Consider the following 20,670-nt stretch of genomic DNA (forward strand, 5'->3'; position numbering starts at 1 on the left):
TGTCAGCGCGTGAGCATCTCCAAACCCTGGCTGGAGATAATCTGATAATTATAATCTCATAATTATAATCTTGAGCTTATCTCTGCAAATAAGAAGGGGAAATATATATATTTATATGTTTACAAACACACAAAATCATATATAGCAAACCAGCAGAGACTAAATAATAAAAAAGGAGAGGCAGAAAGGAGAGGAAATTAATTGTTAATTCTGGTCCCGCTGTCCACCTCGCAAAGGACCCCGAGCCAAGTCGCCTCCTGGTTTTTGGGGTTCTCGTTTCTGGTCGTCCTCTTCCAGCCCAGTGCTCAGAGGAGCTCCCCTTCTCCAGGGAAACCGAGGGAAGCAAATCCGTGATGTTTTTTGGGGTGTTTCAACCACAGCAGCACCCCAAGGACATGTGCGTAGGACTGAGCTCCCCAAGGGGGCTTCAGGTGGGTCCTTGGGACACCGCAATGCATCCCAAAAAAACCCCGTGGTTAAGTTAAAACTGCTGGAAGAGAAAACAGATCTTTCAAGAACGCTCCCTTTGTCCAAAAAAGCGGGTTTTAATTGCTTTCCTTTTGTCGTGGCGAGGAAATACGACTTCAAACAGCTGCTCTGCCACGAGCAGGAGGAGAAGACGGACACCTTTGCTCTGGGAAGGGCTGTGCCCGCAGCCAAAGTGGGGAAAAAAAGAGCTTTCAGGGAATTTACACCCCTTGGTGTGCTCCTTTGTGAGCGGAGGTTTGCTGACATCTACAGGGCATCTCACGGAGGAGAGGCCGTGGCTCTGCAGGGGACGTGGGATCGCGTTCCCCAATCTCCTTCCCGGTGAAGGAACTGCACGTTCAGGCATGCGATGGCCAAGATAATTAATAAATAAGCACAAAAATACCCACACGGTGGAGCCATCGTGAAATATTCTCGAATTCATCAGCGGGGAAGGCCACCAGCTCAGCAGACAGCTCTGCTTTGGCGATGGAGAAGCTGCCAGTGCCACAGCTCGGTGGGTCCTGCTCTTTTTCAAGCAGGTCGAGCCCCTCGGAGCATCACCACGTGCTCTGCCCCCATTCCAGACCTCTCCTCCCAGCTGCTCTTTCAGCAGGCTTTTAAAAGCAGCGGGATGCGTGCCATTAACAGGACCGGCTATTTTTATCACAGGTTAACTCTGCTCTAAATCCCTCTGTCAGGGTTATGTGCACCAGATGTTTTACCTCGGGACAAAACCGCTTTCCACTCAAACGAAAAACTCGGGAGCCCCCGTGGCTGGCCGAGGTGCCCGACCTGCAACATCCCCGCTGCCACGGGACGTGAAGGGGACAGGGACCTGCAGACACAGTGGGGTGAAGTCCCCGAGGATTAATTGAGCTGCCTCAACCTTGATAGAACAAGCGACAGCTCCTTCCACGGCGGGATTGTTTTATTATGAAAAGATTTCTTCCAACAAACTCTGTCCGTTATAAAACATCTGGAGGAGGGGCACAGGCTGCACAGCCCGCAGGGTCTGGGAATGTCAAGGAGCAGAAAAAAAAACACGTTAGCCTCTTAGCTGGGTGCTTTTCCTAGCACAGAGCAGGTCCTGAGCACACAGCAGCTGCACAGCAGCACTTGGGGGCTTCAGCGTGTCCCGGCGATGGGCTCGGTGCTGCTGGCAGAGCCCGTGCCCGAGGCTGCTGGATGGATTTCTTCAGTCTGAGTCGCTTCCATCCTGCTTTGCCGACCCGACTGCTGATGCCAGCTCCTCCTCCTGCCCTTTCAGTCGCTCTCCTGCAAGAGAGAAGCAGCAGCTGCTTAGCAATCGGCCTCCCGTACTGGGAAACCCACAGGGAGAGGCTGAGCAACCCCAAAACTGCTGCCTTCCCCTTTTGGGAAGGGGATCGAGCTCCACCAGTCCCTCCCCAGCCCAGCAGCAAGGCAGGGAGCTCCCCACATGTGCCCTGCGTGGGGTGACCCCGCACAGCACCCCGCAGCACCCTCACGCACGTATCAGTTCAGCAATGGCTCTCTGAGTCCTCTTGTCCAGCTTCTCCAGTTTCTTGGCCACGTCTCGCTTCAAATCCCTGGGGAGGAGGAGGAGGAGAGGGTGAGAACAAATCCCAAACCCCGGGCAGACGTGAAGGCAGGGGCCACGTTGCGCTTTTCCTAGCAGGACAAGCTGAGTTTCCCATTTCTAGCAAATCTAACCCAAACCAGACAACCCCGAGGGGATGGTGACACCGGGACCTCAAGCACTCACCAGTCCGGCTTCCTGGGGGCCAGGTTTGCCAGATCCTAAGGAGGAAGAGGAGAGAGGCAGTGAGAGCTGGAAGGGAGGCAGAGGAGTGCCCGAAACGGAGCAGCTCTCGGTGCACGTACCACTTCGTCGATGATGGGCTCCGGCTTGGCAGCCTCCAGCTGCTCCTTCACCACGTCTTCCACTAGATGGGGGAACAGGACCAGCGTCAGCACAAGGCACAGCAAGGGGACAGCAGGGAAAAACCCACCAGAAAACCCGGACTTGTTTCAGAGCAGCTTATTAAAGCCCGTTTGAACGGCGTCACCTTCAGAGGAATCACCTACACGCAAATCCCCGTGGGTCCACGCACCCTTCCGCCACCCAAACCCTTTCAGAAACTCCCCGAAACCACCTGAAAGCGAGGCAAACCCCACAAAGAGCACCCAGCAGCAGGAAGTCTTCTGGGTTCGAGTCCTATTTGGCAAGGTCTGCAGTGATGAGCTGCTCGGCAGGTCGGCGGGGTTTGAATCTGCAATTTGTGACTCACCTCCGAGGGCGCAGCGTGGGGCACCTCGCAGGGACCCAGCTCCAGCCCTGCCCTTCTGTGAGGTATCTGGGAGCTCCAGATATCAGGGAAAAAAGGGGAGCTAAGGGGTCACCACGCAGCTTTCCCTCTGCTAATCGAGGTGTTGGTGCAAGGAGGGAGTGCAAGAACCGAGCCGTGAGCACATCCATCAGGGATGAACCGAATCCTGCTCCAGCAAACGCGTTTACCCGAGGTGTATTTAATGTGAAACCGTTTTGAGTCCGGTTCCTCCGTCCTCCTCCCTCCCCAGCCCCTGCACAAAGTGCCCCAGGACTTGGGGTTTGGTTGCTGCAGGCACGGGAGCTGCACCTGAAGGGCACTGCGGCTCCAAAAGGGGGGTGGCAGGGAGCTCGGGTTTTACCGGGAACACTCCAAAATTGCTGTTCCCGATCCCAAACCACACACAGGGGAAGAGTGGAAGGAAGTTTAAAATTTTAAAAAAGGATAAAGAGGGCACAGCAGCAGCATTCCTGCCGACCAGGTCTCCACCTCTGGCTGGATGTGGAGCCCTGTGCTGGTTTTTTTTGCCCATTAAGTGCTGCCTCGTTCCCCCCGAACGCTGCCTGGCAGCAGGAGAGGATGAAATGTGCTGTGAGGGTGCTGTCAGCCTCGTCCCAGCAGTTAATAAAACCCCTGCAAGGGCTCTGCCTGGTCTGGCAGCAGCACCACCGCCGCTTCTGCTTCTGCTTGGGTCCCCCCTTGCCCCCAGCTCCCGGGGTTTGCTCACCTGAGGCCGGCTTGGCCGGGGGCACCTTCCTCTTCTTCAGCTCCTCATCTTCGGGGTCGTAGTTTCGCAGTTTGATCTCCCTGGGGAGGAAGGAGAAGAGCAGAGGGCAGTGAGGGGTGGGCACGCTGGTGATTAAATACACATAAAAGGCTTTGGGTGGGTTTAAGGGGTTCAAGCACAAACCCAGGCACTCGCTGCCGGCTCTGATCCTGCCTCGGGCAGTGCCGACGGGGCTGTGCAGGGGTTTTGCTCCAGCTTTGCCAGGCTCCGTGGTGAGATACAGCTCACCCCTGGGGCTCGCAGCAAAGCAAGAGATGAGAAAAGGACTCGAGCTACAGCCCAGGATGAGAAGGGGAAGGATGGGAGCGGTGGGAAGCACAAGGGAGAAACCCACCCCGGAGCACAAGCGCACAGCCCCGGGGCGCAGCACCCTGCCCTCCCCATCCCTGGCAAATTCATCCCGTTGCCCCCTTCTCCTGCCTCAAATTGGGCTAGAAACGAGCCATTTCTTTTGGTTTCAGCCAGCTTGTTGAAGAAAGGATGCTTCAAAGAAACTCGGGGGTGTGATTAGCTCGTGGTTAGCCCATTGCTTCAATACCTCCCCCCGGCCAGGCGCGCCTGGACTGCGCCCGGTGCAGGAAGCAGCCACCCCCGAGGACAAGCTGCTGTGAGGTTTTACAGGGTTGGTTTGGTTTTGTGTTTTTTTTTTTACACACACGTGCCCCGGGAGGAGGAATTTATTGCATTAACCCGGACCCAGCAGCGTCACTCCCCAGCCAGCAAGGCAGGGCTTTTCGGGAAGCCTGATCTCGGATGATCAAGAGATTATTTTTGGCAGAAGGCGATGCCACGGCCAGGCACAGCTCTCACAGGCACACCGGGAGCTTAGGGACAGCCAAATTTTGTTGCTCACCTGGGAGGCGGAGGGGAGGGAGGCAGCTAATTCACCCGGGAGGCAACGGGGTGTCAGGCTGTGATGCTGGACATCTGGCCACCAGCCTGCTCCTGCTCGCTGGAGAGGATTTATCGGAGCAAGAGGCAGCACCAGAGCCTGCAGGACGCCGACTTTCGGCCTCTCCCCCGCTTTCTGCTGGGTTTAACTCACGTTTAGGATTCTCCCGCAGCCGAACAGAAACCAAACACAGGCTGCCCTAAGGTCAGAGGGGCTGAAAGGAGAGCTGGGAGCCGAGCAAGCTGTTTCCTTCAGGCCAGCGAGACGTTAGCATTGCACCCTGACAAGCCCTATTTCAACATCACCAGCTTGTGCCGGCAACGCCGGCTGCTCAGCCCCGGCCACGCCACCCGAAATGGATTTAGCAACGTTCCCACAAGCTTCAGCCCCTTCCCAAACTCATCGGGAGGCCGGCACCGTGTGGGGAACGAGCAGGGAAGAGGGGCTGCCGGGGCAAGCCGCTCGCTCCGTGCTTAGCCCACAGAAAGCCCCACCTGGGCTGGCAAACAAAAGCCTTGCTAGCCGGCGCTGCCCGTGCTCGCTGGAGATTTCTCCACGAGATTAAAATGAAAAAAAAAAAGCACTGCACAACCCAGCAGGTGCTGGCACGGACGGGAGCAGCACCAGCAGAAGGGGAAGCGGCCGCGGGGCTGCGCCCAGCTCCCCTCGTGCCATGGGCAGGGCACGAGCTCCGTTCCCCCCGGTGCTTTCAGCTCCTTGTTAAAGCCACGCACAGCTGCAGGAGGGAGGGGAAAACAAAGCAGAAATCAGAAAGGGATCCCTTTAATTAGCTGCTGGATGCTGGAGGAGCTCCCTGCACCTGCCTCCGGGAATCAGCAGCGCCCAGAGCACCCGCGGGGGATTTCGGCAGGCGAACCCCGCGGTGCTCGGCTCACCAGAAGCTGCTGCCTTGCTCTCCCCAATTTTTTATCCATATATAAAGACAGACGGATGAAGGGCAAGCCCCCAAAACAGCAGGAAGGATTAAAAGGGTTCAAAATATCCAGTTAACGAGACAGCCGGGGGTCTCCCGCAGGGGTGGGTTGAATAAAGCCCAGGTCTTTGCGTTCTTTTAGGGAAGTCCTGGGTGTTCTCACACCCTTGCCTCAAGCTGTTTCGGGCAATCTTCTCCTGAAGGCGTGGAGAAACGGTGTCTGGTTTGAGAATTTGCTGCCCTTCCACCTCCTCGAGCTGCTCTCAGAGCCGGCCACTTTCTGGCACGGCCGCTCCAAGCGGCTCAAAACCAAGTGACAATTTCCATCTCGCCCTTCAGAGAGAAACCACGGCAAGAATTTGGGTTTTTCTTTGCCTCCCCAAATCTCACTCGCTCCTAGGAGGCCACATTTGGGCACGCAAGAGAAGTGGGAGACACGAGGGAGGTGCCGAGGGGCTGCTGCAGCACCACCACCCTCTGGGGGCACTGCGAGACTTATGGTGCAGGTTCCGTTTCACAACCCTAATTTTTTTGCTGTTTGATCAAGGGGGTGAAGCTTTTCCCACCGTTCCTGGATTCCTCACCCGGGGCAGGAGAGGAGGGAGCAACAAGCAGGGGCAGAGCCCGGCAGCTCCCCCAGCCCCTGCAGAGGGATCCGGGCGCAGAGCCGAGCGTGTCGCAGCGCATCCTCCTCCCAGAGGCACTCGAGGAATGCCAAAAAACAGGCGCCTCTCTTCCACCTCGAGCCCCCAAGCTCACCGAGGAGGCTTTTGGTTTTTTTTTGGAGGTTTTTGGTTTTTTTTTTGGAGGTTTTTTGTCTCAGGACGTGCTCCTCGGGGAGCGCAGACGGGGCTCGGGGCGGGCAGATGCATCTCCGGGTGCTGCAGGAGGAGGACTCCAAATGCACCAGGAGGGTGCCACGAGGCTGAAACTGGGAAAAAAAAGATGTTCGGGGCAGGCTCGGGGGTCCCGAGCACCACGCCAAACCCCTGCCTGCAGGCAGGATGCAGGGAGGGAAAAAACACCCAAAATTCAGCCCCCAAAACGCTCCGGTTTGGTTACGGGAGGGACGTAAAACTGAAATAACGAGGGCACTGCTGGGAGGGGGGCAAGGCAGGGGGTTGGCTATCAAAAAACACCACCTCCTTAGAGATGTGCAGTGCTTTTTCCCCTTATTTAATATTTTTTGAGCCCTCCACAAGCCTCTCCAGGACGGGAGGGAGGACAACGGCACGGCGGATACCGTGCTCCTGCCTTGGCGGAGCAGATTTGCTGCTGTGTTTTTTGTGCAGAGGGGAGGTGTGAAAAAAAAAGAAAAAATGAAAGATAAAATAAAAACAAGTGGTTTTGCCCTGCCCCGTGACATTCTTCCCCCGGCTCCTGCCCAGCACTCAGCCGAGCTGCAATGTTCAGGGCTGATTCAGTGGTGAAACAGCAGCAGCTGAGGCTTAATTTCTAGCTACGGCGACGGCTTCTGATCCCCCTTCCTTTTTGCAAGCCTTGCTTTGGGTTTTTATTCACGCTTTTAACGCCCCGACGCCCCTGGGCAGCAGAGCTGGGAAGCAAATAAAGCCAGGCGTTGAAACTCTTAGAAATATCAACCCCCCAGAGAGGCAGAGCCGAGCTTAAATTGCTGCGTTTTGCACCGAGGGCCTCGTCAGCGCTTGTTCCCGCCGCGGTATCTCGCGGCGCGAAAGATAATAACAAGGAACACACAAAAAAAATAAAAAATAGAGGGGGGAGAGCTGTGAGCTGAGCAGAAAAAAAAACAGGAAGCTGCCCCAAATCGTGTCGTCACGCTGGCAGCTAGAAGAGATCTGCAAAGCAGGGTGCAAAGTCCTGGCCCCCGAGGATGGGAGGAGGCACCAGGCTGTGGTTAAAGCCTGGCTGTTTTTGGGGGTTTGCAGCTTGAGGAAGCAGCCCAGCTACCCAGGCTCTTGTTTTTGGGGGGTGAGGGAGCAGCCAGGGCAGGTTTCAGCTCCCGGGAGCAGGAGCAGAGATCAGCTCAGCTCAAGCTTTTAGCACCAGCCGGCGGCGAGGCATTGGGCGCTCAGCGGTTCCGCCTTTTCGAAGGGTTGAGAAAGTTCAGCCGAGCTCACCGGGAAATGAAAATCCGAGATGAGAAGCGAGTTAGCGGCTTGCTGGCCCCCCCCAAGGTCTCGTTCGAAGCACGCGGCCGATTTCAGCCAGCAGAAAAAAGAAAAAAAAGGGCATTTGACAAAAAAAAAGAAAAAAAAAAGGGCATTCGACGAGTCAAACAGAAATCCCAGGATGGGCTGGAGCTGAGCTGCGAAGCTACGACTCGCCTCGGCCAAATTTGTGATTCAAACGTTTCCTGCCCAGCCGATCTTGCTCTAATTTGCCTTGCAAAAGTCACATTTGGATCCTGGCAAAGAGCTCCAGACTCCTGCGGGGAAAGCGAGCTGGGAAGGAAAGTTTTTCGCCCCAAAAAGCTGCCTCCCTCCCCGGAGGCATCACTCCCACGGATTTTAGGAGATGCCCTCCGTCCACGGGCAGTTTCCTGGTGACTGCACAGGGGTTCCTGCTCGCTCTGCCCGTAACCTCGGTGAGGTTTCAAGGGCATCGCTGCAGGCAGAGGAAGGATTTGGTGAACCTGCTGCACGAGGAGAGCTCCCTGACGCTGGAAAAAAAGACCTCCAGGAGCGCAGGAGATGCGATGCTCCTCGTCCAAGGGCAGCAGCACCCCGCAGCACCTCGCCACGCCGCAGATCAGGTGGCAGGGCTGCAAAGCGAGAGCTGCTCCTTCATTATTCAGTAGCGTTTCCGAGATCTTTAACTCCTGCGTCAGCCTCAGCCCGGATCCCGTGACTCTGCCGGCACGAAACCCACCGGCGGCGCCTCCGGATGAAAGTTCAGCCTCTGAGATCGCTCTCGAGAAGCGCTCCCAGCCCAAAATCAAAAAAAAAAACACCACCTGGTGCTTCTGGAGAAGGCTCGCAGCTCCTGCCAGGAGTTATTCCCCAGCAGCAGGGGATCTCGCTCCGTTTTCTCCGCGGTTCCCCTGCGCTCGCGTTTTTGGGTGATGAACAAACAGCAGTGGGCCAGGTGTGAGCTGCAAAGCCCCGGTGCGTGGAAAAAAAATGCACTTTTAAACCACGCAGGTGTGAGTGACGGGGATGGAGTGGTGGATGTGGAATCGATCTGTACTCCAGGTGCCTCCGAGGGCATCGCCTTCCCCTTGCTGCCCCCAAAAATACATTAAGTTGGCTGGAGGGCTTTCCTCGGTGCTCCCCCATCTCAGATTCTTTACAGAAGGAGGTTAAATTCACACCAAAACCAAACCTGAGTTGCATGTTAGAAGCCAAAGATGGGTCTCAGAGCAACCTGGGGTGGTGGTGGCACAGCGGGTGGAATAAGGGGTCGCTGAGGTCCCTTCCAACCCCAACCACTCCGCGATTCTGCGATCCTAACACGAGGGCAGCGCCCAAACAGTGCATAAAAGAGAGAATTGGGAATAAATAAATAATTACTTGTGCCTGACGGTCTCCTCTTCGTCATCTCTTCTGAACTGCTTGCTCTCGGGCTCGCCGCTGCTCTTGTTCTGCAAAGACAAAGAGTTTGCTCCGTCAGGCCCTGCAGGGTCAGGGCAGCCCAGCTCAGAGCTTGAACGGGGGCTTGAAACCACAGCTGAGCTCTGACAGCTGGAAATGAAGCCACCTTTCCCTTTTTCTCCTCTTAGCACTCTAAGAACTGGCAGGGAAAAGTCAATTCTGCCCTCAGAGGCAGCGGGAGCGCTCGGGAAAGGCGAGGAAGGAAGGATTTCCCTGGCGAAACTGCGAGAAAAACCCCTGAATGTGTAAGCTTTAAAATGTTATTTTGGATCCCGGGTTAAAAACCAGCTCGGGTGCAAACAGCTCACTGCTGGTTCAGGCCCGGCGCAGGCTGGAGGTGCTCTTTATAAAGGGAAAAAAAACAACAATCACTCCTAAAACCAGTATTTGGCTGCTTTAACCCCGTCCGAACGTGGGTTAAAAGCCCCCGGTTCCAGGTACCTGCTGCAACCCATTCCCTGTCGCCACCCAAATATTTCCTAAAGTCCTGTGAATTTCCTGAATTTTTTAGAGATGCCAAGCAGGAGAAAGCACAGGATGAGGAGGACGATGAGGATGGCAGCGAGGTTCAAGGCGCCGCCGCGTCTCCAACCGCACGGGGCCATTTGCGGCGCGCCCTCTGAACCGTGCTCCCCGCCACCCCCCGCTGAAAATTGGGCAGAGGGGTGTGCTCCTTCCTCTGCTTTCCAGCCTTCCTCACCCCAAAAAAAACCCCGCAGGAGGCTGGAGCTTGCAGAGCTGAGCGTAGAAGAGCTGCAAAGATGCAATTAAAGCACCTGTAGCCTTAGAGGGGTCACACATGCTTTAAAACATCTCCTTCCTCCCGTACGCAGCCGGCTGCTCGGAGGCGATTCCCCCACAAGCAGGGGTTTGGGGTGAGGATGTTGCGTGGGATCACGGGCTGAGCTGGGTCTCGTTACGTGATCATTTATTGATAGAGGCAGAGGCTCGAGCACACATCTTATCTTACAGCTCTTCCTTTCATCGCCGCCCCGTCTCTTTTTCCTTCTCCGTCCTCGCTGGATTTACCCCATGGCTTGACACAGCAGCAGCACCTTCAGGGTTCCCCGCCGGGCTCTGAATTTTCCCCTCTGTCATCCTCTTCACGTGCTCGCCAGCTGGGTCACAACTTTCGTTTCTTCAGCTCAGGGCAAGAAGGGCTCCTCCCCAAATCGCCTCCCCGAGACGATCACCAGCTCGTCCCACGTGTGTCTGATCTCTCCCCGTGCTTGGTGGCGGCCCCACAGCAGCACTTGGGCTCTCATTTCTCAGCTCAGCTTCACTTTCCCCTACCTAAAACCTCACCACCGTGAAAGGAGCCGAAAATAACCCCCCTGCCCTTCCACCCTCGCCCGATTCCTCTTTTCTAGCACCCCGTGGCGAGCTGCTCCTCAGGCTGGAGACGCAGCCGGGCTCTGCGAGGCCGCTTGCCAAGCGCCTGCCAACAAAAAAAGTCACTCCCATCCTTCACGCCTTCAATCCTGGCAATTTTGGGATTCCCACTCCTTGTTCCAGCACACAAACCCCTCCTGCCCGTCCCGGTGGCTGCAGGGAGCCAGGTCGCAGCCCCCGGTGCCGGGCGATCCGGGCGCCGTGCCCAGGAATGTGAGAAATGAGAAATCCCCCCCCGGGCTTCGGCGCTTTTCCTTCCTGGCAGGAGCCCCGTGCAGCCCTCTGGTTCCTTCCACCGTAACAACAAGGGAAGAGGCCGGGTTTTGCGTCGCCTTCAAAGGTTTAGGGCCAAAAAGGGCCCTAAATAAATCGCTTTGCTGACCCAGCTCACCCCTCTTGCCCGGAGTCTCAAACCGCGGTGTTTTGCCAGCCCCCTGGAATTTATCCAGTGCTTGGAACAAAAAAAAAAAAGATCAAAATCAAAACGCAGCAGGCTAACGACCTCTCGGGCTGATTATTTTAGGATTCCTAGGTGCAAATTACCCACGAGTGCTGATTTGGAGTGGTTTTGCTCGGTACCTAACATCCTCTCATCAGCGCCGGCTCGTCGTCCCCACGTGACACAAGTGTGGCTCTCACCTCCTTCCCAAAGGAGGCTTCATAAATCCCAATCTTTTATTCGTTTCCTTCTCTCCACCGCCTTAAAAATCAGCCTGAAGAGCTGCTTCCCCCTCTGCTCAGGGCTGGCCCTTACCAAAATCCCAGGAAGGAAACTGCAGGGGTTTAATTTCTGCTTGAATCTTTCATTTTGCCCGTCCTGCTGCATTTCCAGCCCCTCCCCAAATCCCCTGGGCAGCTCAGCCGGCCCTGAGCGCCCACATTAAATGCAGGTGGTGATCCCCTGGATCCCCTAAAAGTCACCAAAATTGCCCGACAGCTTCTCCTCCTCCCAGGAGCTAACAGCAGCTCGCTTTCCTCGGGGAGTGACCGGAATACTGAAGCTCTCCTTATCTTTCATTTAAGGCTCGGAGGATGGTTTTGTTACCAGTCAAGTGCTTCTCCGGCAAATAAACGTCTCTTCTCGAGGAGTTAAAAGGGGTCAGGGCTGGAAAAAAAAAAGCAGGCTCCATCCCTGAAGCTGCTCTTCCTCCTTTCTGGCTGCAGGAGCTGGTGTTAAAGGAAAAAAAAAAGAAAAATAAAAGCTCCCAGGTCCCACAGCATCATTTTTTGCTTGATATAAGCAGGTTTCATCCAGGTAAGGAGCAGTCATCGTCCTCGGTGGGGACGTTTGCTGCTCTCCTTGATCTCTCCAAGCTCTGTGCTGAATGTACTCACTGTGGGGCGAGTCAGAGATGTTTTGGGACCCGAGATCCACCAAAATCGATCAGGAGCTGTTCGGAAACCATTTGCTCCTCGCGGTAATCGTATAAATAGGGGATTTATAAGAGCCTGAGCTACGGCCCCGCAGCTTTTTCCTTATTGAAGCCATAATCCCGGTTCAGTCCCCGCTGGTTACTATGGAAATGGTTAAAGGAGAGCAAAGGAACAAAACCTCCGAAAAAAAATTATCCAACCCCTCGCTTTGTGCCAGCGCCTCCCAAAATAATCCATTTCCGAGATGAAAGGCGCCCGTAATTCGTTGCTTTATGATTTAATTGTGCTGTTTACACAGCAAACACTCGCAGGTATTTCTTCCCACAGCACCACCGCCGAGGCTGAGGTTTGCTGCTCTCAACGTGCCCATCGCTCCCGCCTGCTCCAACAAAAATCACTGATTTACAGCACCGAACGCTCAGAAATCATCAGAATCTCCCCCAAATTTATGTTAAGCTGAGAAGTCAGCCCTGCCTTAGCTGCCTGGGACAAAATTGTGGTTATTTAGGGGACAAAACCTGCGTTCTCCAGGGCGGGAGGGCAGGGGAAAGCAGGCTGGCTCGGGGTTCGGTGCCTTAATGCCACCTCTGTTGTGGGACAAAAGGGGAAACAGAACCAAACGCTGCCCGTGGCCGGTTTCATTTCTCCAAAGAAGAGAAAAAAAGGGGAAAAAAAGACTACGAGCAGGTCTGCGTTCACACACCAGGACCTGAAAAAAAGGTGAAATGTTTGCAGAAGGGCGAGGGACCATGCATGAATCTCCCTGGCCCTATATTTATGTATTTTTTAAAAAGTTAGCTAAAACACCCGAGTTTCACACCGAAATCACAGCCCCACGGTGCTAATTAAGCGGTGCCGCTTGGGCGCAAGACAAACCTGACTCTGCATTGCTGGAGCTGATGATTAACCTGGTTTCTGGAGGCTGTTTTTTTAATTTTTCCCCTCCATAAATTAAACCAGAGCCCGCTGGTTGCGGGGCCACCAGCCCGAACCCACCACGGGCTCTCCTCGGCCTCGGTTCCTGCAGGGAGAACGGTGCCGGAGGGGCCTGGAGAGCACCAAGATGTCCTTGTTGGCGTTATAAATCCTTTGTTTGGAGGCTACGAGGGGATTTAAGGGAAATTAAAAGGAGATGTTGCCATTACCGAGCTGTTTGTGTAGCTCGGAGACAGCTCGGCAAGGCACAGCCCCTCATTTTGGGTTTTTACGTTCTTTCAAAGAGCTTTAAATTCCCCCATCCGTGAAATTGGGGGAAAAAACTACCCCAGAGGGATGCTGCGAGGGGAAATGGACTTCCAGCCATGCACAATATCCATCTGAAAACAAAATATTTAATTGCCAAGCCAAGTAACTCCCTGCACGAAGCTTCCCGAGCCCTTCCTTTTCCGTGGCTCCCCAAAAACGCGTGGAGTAAGCGCTCCCTCTACGCAATTCTGTCCCTATTTTATTTATTTAGGGATTTCTAAAGAGCCCGAGAACCTCTCCGAAGGTTTAATTTTCCAGGCAGACCCCTCGGGGGATGCTGGAACACCTCTTGAAAACAGCAGCAGCAGCACGGGCAGCAGGGAAGCCGAGCAAATAGCGCGGAGATTTAGCGCGAGCATCGACTGTGAAATAAAAAAAAAGAGGGGAAAAAAGGGAAAGGGAGAGAAAATAACCCGAAATTACACAGGAAAAGAGAAAGATTCCTCCTCTACCTGAGACTGGAGCAGGTAGAGGAGGAATCTTCCCCACAGCCCGTCCCCTGCAGGGTGTTGGTGCCACCGCCCTGTCCTCGTCACCCGTCCGTCCCCGGCGGCGCTCGCCTCGCCCCGTGGGAAACCACTCCGAGGGCTCGCCCTCGCCCAGGCAAACAAACCCAACAAAAGGAGGAGAGGGGAAAAAAGGGAAAAAAAAGCAAGCAAGGCGGCGAGCTTCCTGAACCAGCTCGCAGCGGGGTCAAGCGCGTGGCAGCAGGGGCAGGACGCGGCCATACAGCAGCCCAAAGGGGTGTACGGGGCTGTGCCTGCCCCTAAAGAAGCTTTTGGGGACTCCAGATGATCCCCTCGTTTTTGGGAGAGCCACAAAGCTCCCAAAAGGTTTTTAGTTTGGGATAAAACCACCACAGGTCACGCAACGGGCACCCAAGATAACGGCGGGGCGTCCACGGGGCTGTGGGATTAACGGGATGAGCTCGGGGTGGTTTTTGCTTTTTGGGGTTTGGCTGTTAACAGCTCGCCCTGCGGGGACTGGAGCCTGCAGCCTGCCCAGCCAAGCACCCCAAAACCCCCTAAATCCCATATAAAAGCCCCAGCCCCTCCAGATCCCACTAACGGGGCTGTGGCAGACTTGTTCATCCCCACACCAGCAATCCCAACGGGGCGGCAGCTCACAGAAGCTCCCAAAACGTGCCCCGAGAGGAGGCGTGGAGCCACGAAGGCTGGGGAAAAAACGGGAGGAAAAAGGGTTGGGAAGGGCAGGAATTGCCTCGGGAGCCGAGCGGAGGAAAGGAGCGGCCCCGCCGCCTTTCTGGCCCTAAAAAAAAGCGCTGCTAAATCGAGACAAAAGCCTGGGATTTAGCCAAGGCGCCGCTTCCGACGGGAGGCGTGACACGGCCACGAGAGCTCGCCACGGAGGCTCCCGCTTGCCTCCCAAGCTGGGTTTGAGGCTTTTTGGGGCGAAAAAGAAGGAAAAAACAGCTCCGTGGCTGCTCTGCTCGCTGGGTTTCTCAGGGCTGGGTGGGAGAAAGGCACCTGTGCTGCTCGGGTCAGCCCCGCGACGCTCTCTGCTGATGATTTTGGAAGAGGAGCAGCATCCCCTCATGCCTCCACACCGCAGGTCCTGCTCTAAAAGGAGAGGGACAGCCAGTTTTGGGTTTTTTTTTGCTGTGAATCGCCTCATTATTTAGCCAGGACAACAACCAAACACCGCCCCAGGGAGGATTTGACAGCCACGAAGCCAAAAGCAACAGGAAAACAAAAAAAAAAAGCCAGGGCTCTAAGTGTTAAACACCACCGGGAAACACCCAGGGAAATTCACGCACACGCTGGACACAAAGTGCTGGTTTTGCAGTATTTCAGAGCAGAGATCTCATTATTTGCTCTATTTCTTATTTTCTCCCGTTATTTTTGTGCCCGGCCACACCAGCACTGCAGGTTTTTGGAGCCCTCTCCTTAAGCTGATGTCTCCCTGATGGGGAACCCGGCACAAGGCAGCCGCTTTCCACCTTTTCTTTTTTGTGTCTTAACGTGAAATTCCCCCCAAAAAAAATCCCAAAAAGCCCCACCAGCACTCCCCACTCCCCTGTTTCCCTCGGGGCCTCGAGCAGTGGGAATAATTCAGGCCACCAGGCAGGGGAGGGCTGGGCACGAAGCCACACAAATCCCAAGAGAGGTGAGAACAATACCGGAGCCAGAGGAAGGGAAGAGCTGCAGGTCTCGTCCTACGTGCTGCACGGGCTCAGAGAGCCAAGAAGCACCTGCATCAGCTGCAAGAAATGGGTAAAAATGGGTTTTTACAGCAGGTTTTCTTAATTTGGCAAACAATCTCTGTCCTAAATGCATCGAGGAAGGAGTTTGCTGCTTGGATCACCTCCGGAAAAGAGGCATCGAGCGCCAGTTAGCACCAAAAAGACACCCCGAGTTGTCAAAAAGGCATGAAAAGCCTCTGAAAAACACCGAAACCCAGCATCCGAAAGGGAATCGAGCCCTGACACGGGAAGAGGAGCTCCCAAGTGACCTTTAACCACGCGGTTCCTCTTCAGCAAGCAGCCTCTGGGGTTTAACCACAGCTTACAAAGCCCGCGCCAAGGTGGCCTTGCCAGCGAGGTGCGTTCAGGACACGGTGCCAAGAGAAATTCCTGCAGGAGCTGCTTTGGGTTGTGACCAGCAGAAGCCAGCAGGCTGGTTTTCCTACAGATTTTCCCTCTGGATTCAGCTCGTGGGTATTTTCTCTGGGGTTTCATAAAGCAGGAGCTCTACCTGAAACGTTTTTCGGACTTAAACTTCATAACGAGGCAGCAGCAGCTGAGCTTGCACCAAAATGTTTCGTCAAGGTGGTCTAAAAATAAGAAAAAAAGTCTCCTTCCATACAAAACCTCCTATTTTTGTGATGTTTTCAGGGCCCTCGAGCTGCAGCGATCTATTTTTCTTACAGGTAGAGATGGAAAGAGAAATATTACGTGAAAACCCTCTGCCCATCACCACGATGAGAGAGGAAATCAGGATGAAGGAGCATCGGGGAAGGCAGATCTCAAATTCTGCCAGTTCCTCCTCAAAAATTAACCCCCCAGTTTCAGTGTGGGGCTGCAAATAGGGGCTGCTACATCACAGAGAGGGAAAAAAAAATAAAAACTGGCAGGGAAAGGCAGAGGGAAACTCTCAACGCTTCCTTCAGCTGCCACCAGTGCCAGCGAGCGCTTCCTCTCACCTCAGCAGCAGCCACACACCTGAATTATTTCGGAGCTGAGTCAGAGGGGCAAGGGCAGGTTACGAGCAAGAGCTGAGACAAGAATTCCTCCCCGCTGCTCCCGTATCTAGGGCTAAAAATAAGGAGCTGTGGGAAAAGCACCGGGCTCCCCGCAAGGAGATAACGCGCGTGCTTCTTTGTGTCACTACTGCTGCGTTTTGCTGCTGCTACCCAGGCAGAAAACCCAACAAATCCCTTTCTAAAGGGATTTTATTTCTAAAACCAAGCAGTTTTCCACCTAACGGGCGAATCCCCAAACGGGCTTCGCTTTCACAAAGCGCCCAGTGTTTTTAGGAGAAGCTCTGACGTGCACAGAGCTCCCAAATTTCTCTCAATCGCATCACCTGGAGGAGCTGTGGCCATTTTTAGGGGGTTTGAAGCGATGTAAACCTGAGCCAAACGCCCATCTGACCCCAAAACGGGCAGATCGAACGCCTCAGAAAGCTTGTTCCAAGGGCAACCTCTTCCCCGAGCAGGAGGAGCCGCAGTTAATTATCAACTCGCCTGGCAGAACGTTGTGGTTAGGGAAATACGGCTCCTCGGGAGTCACCCAGGGGACCTGCAGCCCTTCGGAGAGGCTGGCACCCCCCGGCACAGCTCCCTGGCAGCTTTTTATCTGGGGCTTCAGCACGAGGGACTTGGCAGCACGAGGGATTTCGGCTTCCCAGGGCAAGCTCCGTGCCACTGGGATCCTTTTTTTTTATCCTGGAAAATTGTAAAGTGGTGGTGAAAGCGTCAGGTCCCCGGCCTGGAAGCGCTCGTGGTTTTGCACAGCCCTCACCTGGCAGGAGCTTCAACCGGATCCAGGAAACCTGGGACCTCAAAACGTGGCATTAAATAATAATAAGAGCAGTGAGCCAAAGCTCGTGATTGCATTTTGTGTCCCTCTCTGCGTTTTGTGTCCCTGCCTAAGCTTAAAGTGAGCAAAAAGATCCTCTTGGAAAGACACTAGAGATAAAAAGTCTCCCTGAGAAACGCAATCTGGAGGCTTTAATCTGATTTGCAGCCATTAGGCAAGGGAAAAAAAATTAAAAAAAAGGCAGGAAGGGAGCAGATTGTCAGGTTTTAGCCCCTATCCTTCCACTGCAGGAACCCAGGGGGGGAAAGTTTCCTGGTAATTAAAGGTGGCAGCAAAAACACGAGCGAAGCTCGTCCCAGGCTGGTGGAAAACGAGCACAGCCCCGTTAAAAGCTGCACGATTTCCCCGTGAGCTTCCTCTTCCCGGCGCGGTTTTGCTCCACGGCTACTCCCACGGCTCTCCGAAGGCTGCCAGATAAGAGGCTGCTGTCGGTTTTTATTCCCCCAGCTCTGTTTCGGGTTTGTTTGGGTGTAAAACGGGGATTTTGCAATCAGCAGGGCTCGCAAAGAAGCGGCAGCGACGGAACAGAAAGAGGTTGTGCTGCCCGAGCTGGCTGAGCCAGCACCGATCACGCTCACTGCAGGGGGATAAAACTGGTCTGGTTAATGCAGGGAAGGATCCCAACACCCAAAAAGCACCAAAAAATAAAGTTCTGGTGCCACAGGAGCAGCTACAACGAACCACGTGCTGTGCTGGGAGAAGGGACGGGCTGCAGGAGCGGCTTCTCTACGGGGCCAGGAGCTGCAGGAACCTCGGAGCCGGGGAGCAGCAGCTGTAAAACGTTTCAATCCGGCTTTAAAAAGACAAAAATATATAAAAGGAAAGCTTGCAAAGCGGAGATTACAGCCAGACAGCTCCAACCACGCCCTCTGCCAAGGTTTGGGGTGGCACAAGCACGCCCTAAAGGCTGGGGGAAGGCTGGACTGGTTCCGCTGGCGGGTGACTCACAAGGAAATCCAGCAGGAGGGTTTTTTTTTTTTTTTTTTACGACCACGCGTCACCGAGCAAGGAGGCAAGGGGTGAAATTCTGAGCCTGATTTAAAAAAAAATAAATAAAATTAAAAGCAATAATCCTGGAGAGATGTATGTGCAGAGACAGACCTCACGGCCCCACAGGATTGCTTCGATTTGCCCCAAGAAGTCCCTGCTCCCTGCCACGAGGAAATGCGTGCGGGTTTTGGGCTCGGGAAGCCTCGCTCCCTTCACATTAACCTAAAAAAAAAATTTAAGCTCTTTTTTCCATCATTTTTTCTTGCTGAGAAGAAAAACCAAAAGGTTTTTCCCCTCCCTGAAAGCTCAGCACGGATAAGGACGGGTGTTTCAAGGCGAGGAGCGCAGCACGAGGTGTAGAAACCCCAAAAAGGTCTCGGCAGAGGGACAGGCACCTTCTCACCTTACCCGGACCATACAAACCTCAACCAACAGCTTGGGGTTGACGTGGCGGGAGGGGAAGAGCTCGCAACCGCCTCGGGAACCCCAAAAGGGTGAAGGAAGCAAGGCCGGGACCTGCCGAGACACGCCGGAGCCTGGCAGAATTCGGGAGGCGGCGCCGGGTTCCCACACCCGCTGCGTTCTTCTTTCAGCTCCGATCGGGGAAATAAATCAAAATATTTCAAAAATATTTCAACACTCTGAGTTCGGTATTTGCGAGGTGACGAGGGCAGCCGGCCCTAAAAAATGTGCTTTTTCAGGCGAGGATTTGAGCCATCAGGAAGCTTCTGGGATTAATGCCCTACAAACCAGCCCCAGGATCACTTTGGGGTCGCTCCCCAAGCCCGTCCCCACAGCTCACAGGGACATCATCTCTGCGAATCCAGGGATCCAGGAGATCCCATAGACGAGATCCTGTGGATGGGGACAAGGGACTGAACTCCAAAGCACCTCATTTCCCCCTGCAGCCCCTCATAAAACCCTAATATTCCCCATTTACCCGCAGCAAACCCCAAATCCCAGCTCCCTCCTCTCCCTTTTCTTGCACCCTTTTTACCAAACCCCTTCAGACCCCCTCTCCTGCCCCACACCCACCCCATCGCCACCCTCCCCACCTTACAGCCCCAAAATCCCCTTCCCCAGCCCCATCCCACCACCCTTCACCCCATCGCCCTGCCCTATACCCCTAGCCAAACCCCAGCACCAAACACCACGCTTTTTCACCCTAAAAATCAACCATCCTCTTTGCCCAGCACCCCATAACCTGAACCCCTCAATGCTCAGCCCCGCCAACCTGCTGGCTCCAGACCCCAAAGAGGTTTTCAGCCTGGAGAAGGGGAGCCTACAGCGAAACCCTACAACAGGTTCCCAGTTCCTAAATGGGGCTGCAGCAACAGGACGGATTTAACCTAAAAAAAGACAAATCTCTTCCCATAGTTTTTGGTTAGCCCTAAAAAGGCCTCGCAGCTGGAAGAGGCAATCCTAAAAGATCCCTTTCTAAAAAAAACAACCCTGTTCCTACACCCCAAAACCCTTTTCCCCTATATTTTTAGGTCCAACCCCATACCCCAAAAGCCACCGCCCCCCAACGCCTCCTGAACCGTTACACCCCCAGAATCACACCTCCCCGACATATTTACCACAGAGCACGGCAATAAGATAAAGAATAACGGTTTTAAGCCGAAACAGGCTGAATTTGGGTCAAGTATTAGGGGAAAATTGCTCATTTTCAGCACAGCAGCTGCGGGTGCCCAGGGCCAGGCTGGATGGGACTGGGAGCACCCTGGGCTGGCGGGACGGAGCCGTGAGGAGATTTTGAGGCGGTTTTGGTGATTTTGAGGCGGTTTTGGTGATTTTGAGGCGGTTTGGGGGATTTTGAGGCGATTTTGGGTGCGCTGTGAGGATTTTAGGGGCGCTGAAGCGCTTTTAGTCACACCCCCCCCGGCACCCCCATCCCACAGCCCCTCTACCTGCAGGGCTCGCTGCCTCAAGGCTCGCAGCCTCTCCTGCCGCTTCCTCGCCTCCTCCTCCAGCCTCCCCAGCTCCGCTTCCTCCCCCACAGCCGCCGCCATCGCCTCCTCCTCCTCCTCCTCCTCCTTGGCGCCGCCGCTGGGCGCCGCCATTTTGTGCCGCCTTCCCCCCCCCTCCCCTCAGGGGCGGCGAGCCGAGCGCCGAGCGCGTCGATGGGGGCTTTTTTTTGGGGGGGGGTCTCCTTTTTTTGGGGTGTCACCCCCCAAAAATTAAAAAATTAAATAAAATTGACGATAATTTAATAAATTTTAAAAATATAGAAAGAATCGTTGAGTGTTTCTCCTCATGGGAAGGTGTGGGGGGGGGGGAAAGGGGGTGCGGCTGGATGGGGGGGGGGCAAAATAAAGGTTTTTCACCTCATTTTTTTTAATTTTTTTATTTTTTTGGGGGGTGGGGGGCATCCCGTTGATGTCACGCCTCACCTTCATTCCCCACACCCCCCCTCTCTCCTTCACCCCCCCCATAAGGGGGCTGCGTGAGGGCACCGGGGGGGGAGGCTGAGGAGGAAGGGGGGGGTATACAAAAACCTACCCCAAAAATTGGTATTTTTATGCATTTTTTGGGGTGGGGGGCACCTCCCCATGTGTGTGTGTGTCCCCCCCCTTTTTTTTTTTTAAAGCAAGCACCTGGGGGAGGGCCCGGCAGCGGGGCGGAGCTGGCAGCCGAGCCGAGC

General features: G+C 54.6%; 1 protein-coding gene across 2 annotated transcripts; it reads right to left on the reverse strand.

The window, feature by feature from the left end:
- Window positions 1-1,381: 1,381 nt before the first annotated feature.
- Window positions 1,382-20,112, reverse strand: CCDC12 (coiled-coil domain containing 12). Of its 2 annotated transcripts, none has more exons than XM_038172086.2 (7): window positions 19,937-20,112; window positions 8,885-8,955; window positions 3,508-3,587; window positions 2,335-2,396; window positions 2,216-2,250; window positions 1,963-2,039; window positions 1,382-1,746 (listed from the first exon to the last, which is right to left on the reverse strand). In XM_038172086.2, the coding sequence occupies exons 1-7, from the start codon at window positions 20,087-20,089 to the stop codon at window positions 1,667-1,669; spliced, it is 558 nt and encodes a 185-aa protein (XP_038028014.2). In that variant the 5' UTR covers window positions 20,090-20,112; the 3' UTR covers window positions 1,382-1,666. The 2 variants fall into 2 exon arrangements, with proteins under 2 accessions (XP_038028014.2, XP_071890045.1); XM_072033944.1 differs by lacking the exon at window positions 19,937-20,112 and adding an exon at window positions 9,995-10,262.
- Window positions 20,113-20,670: the final 558 nt, after the last annotated feature.

Source organism: Anas platyrhynchos, chromosome 2 (assembly GCF_047663525.1).
Source record: "Anas platyrhynchos isolate ZD024472 breed Pekin duck chromosome 2, IASCAAS_PekinDuck_T2T, whole genome shotgun sequence".
Classification (NCBI taxonomy): domain Eukaryota; kingdom Metazoa; phylum Chordata; class Aves; order Anseriformes; family Anatidae; genus Anas; species Anas platyrhynchos.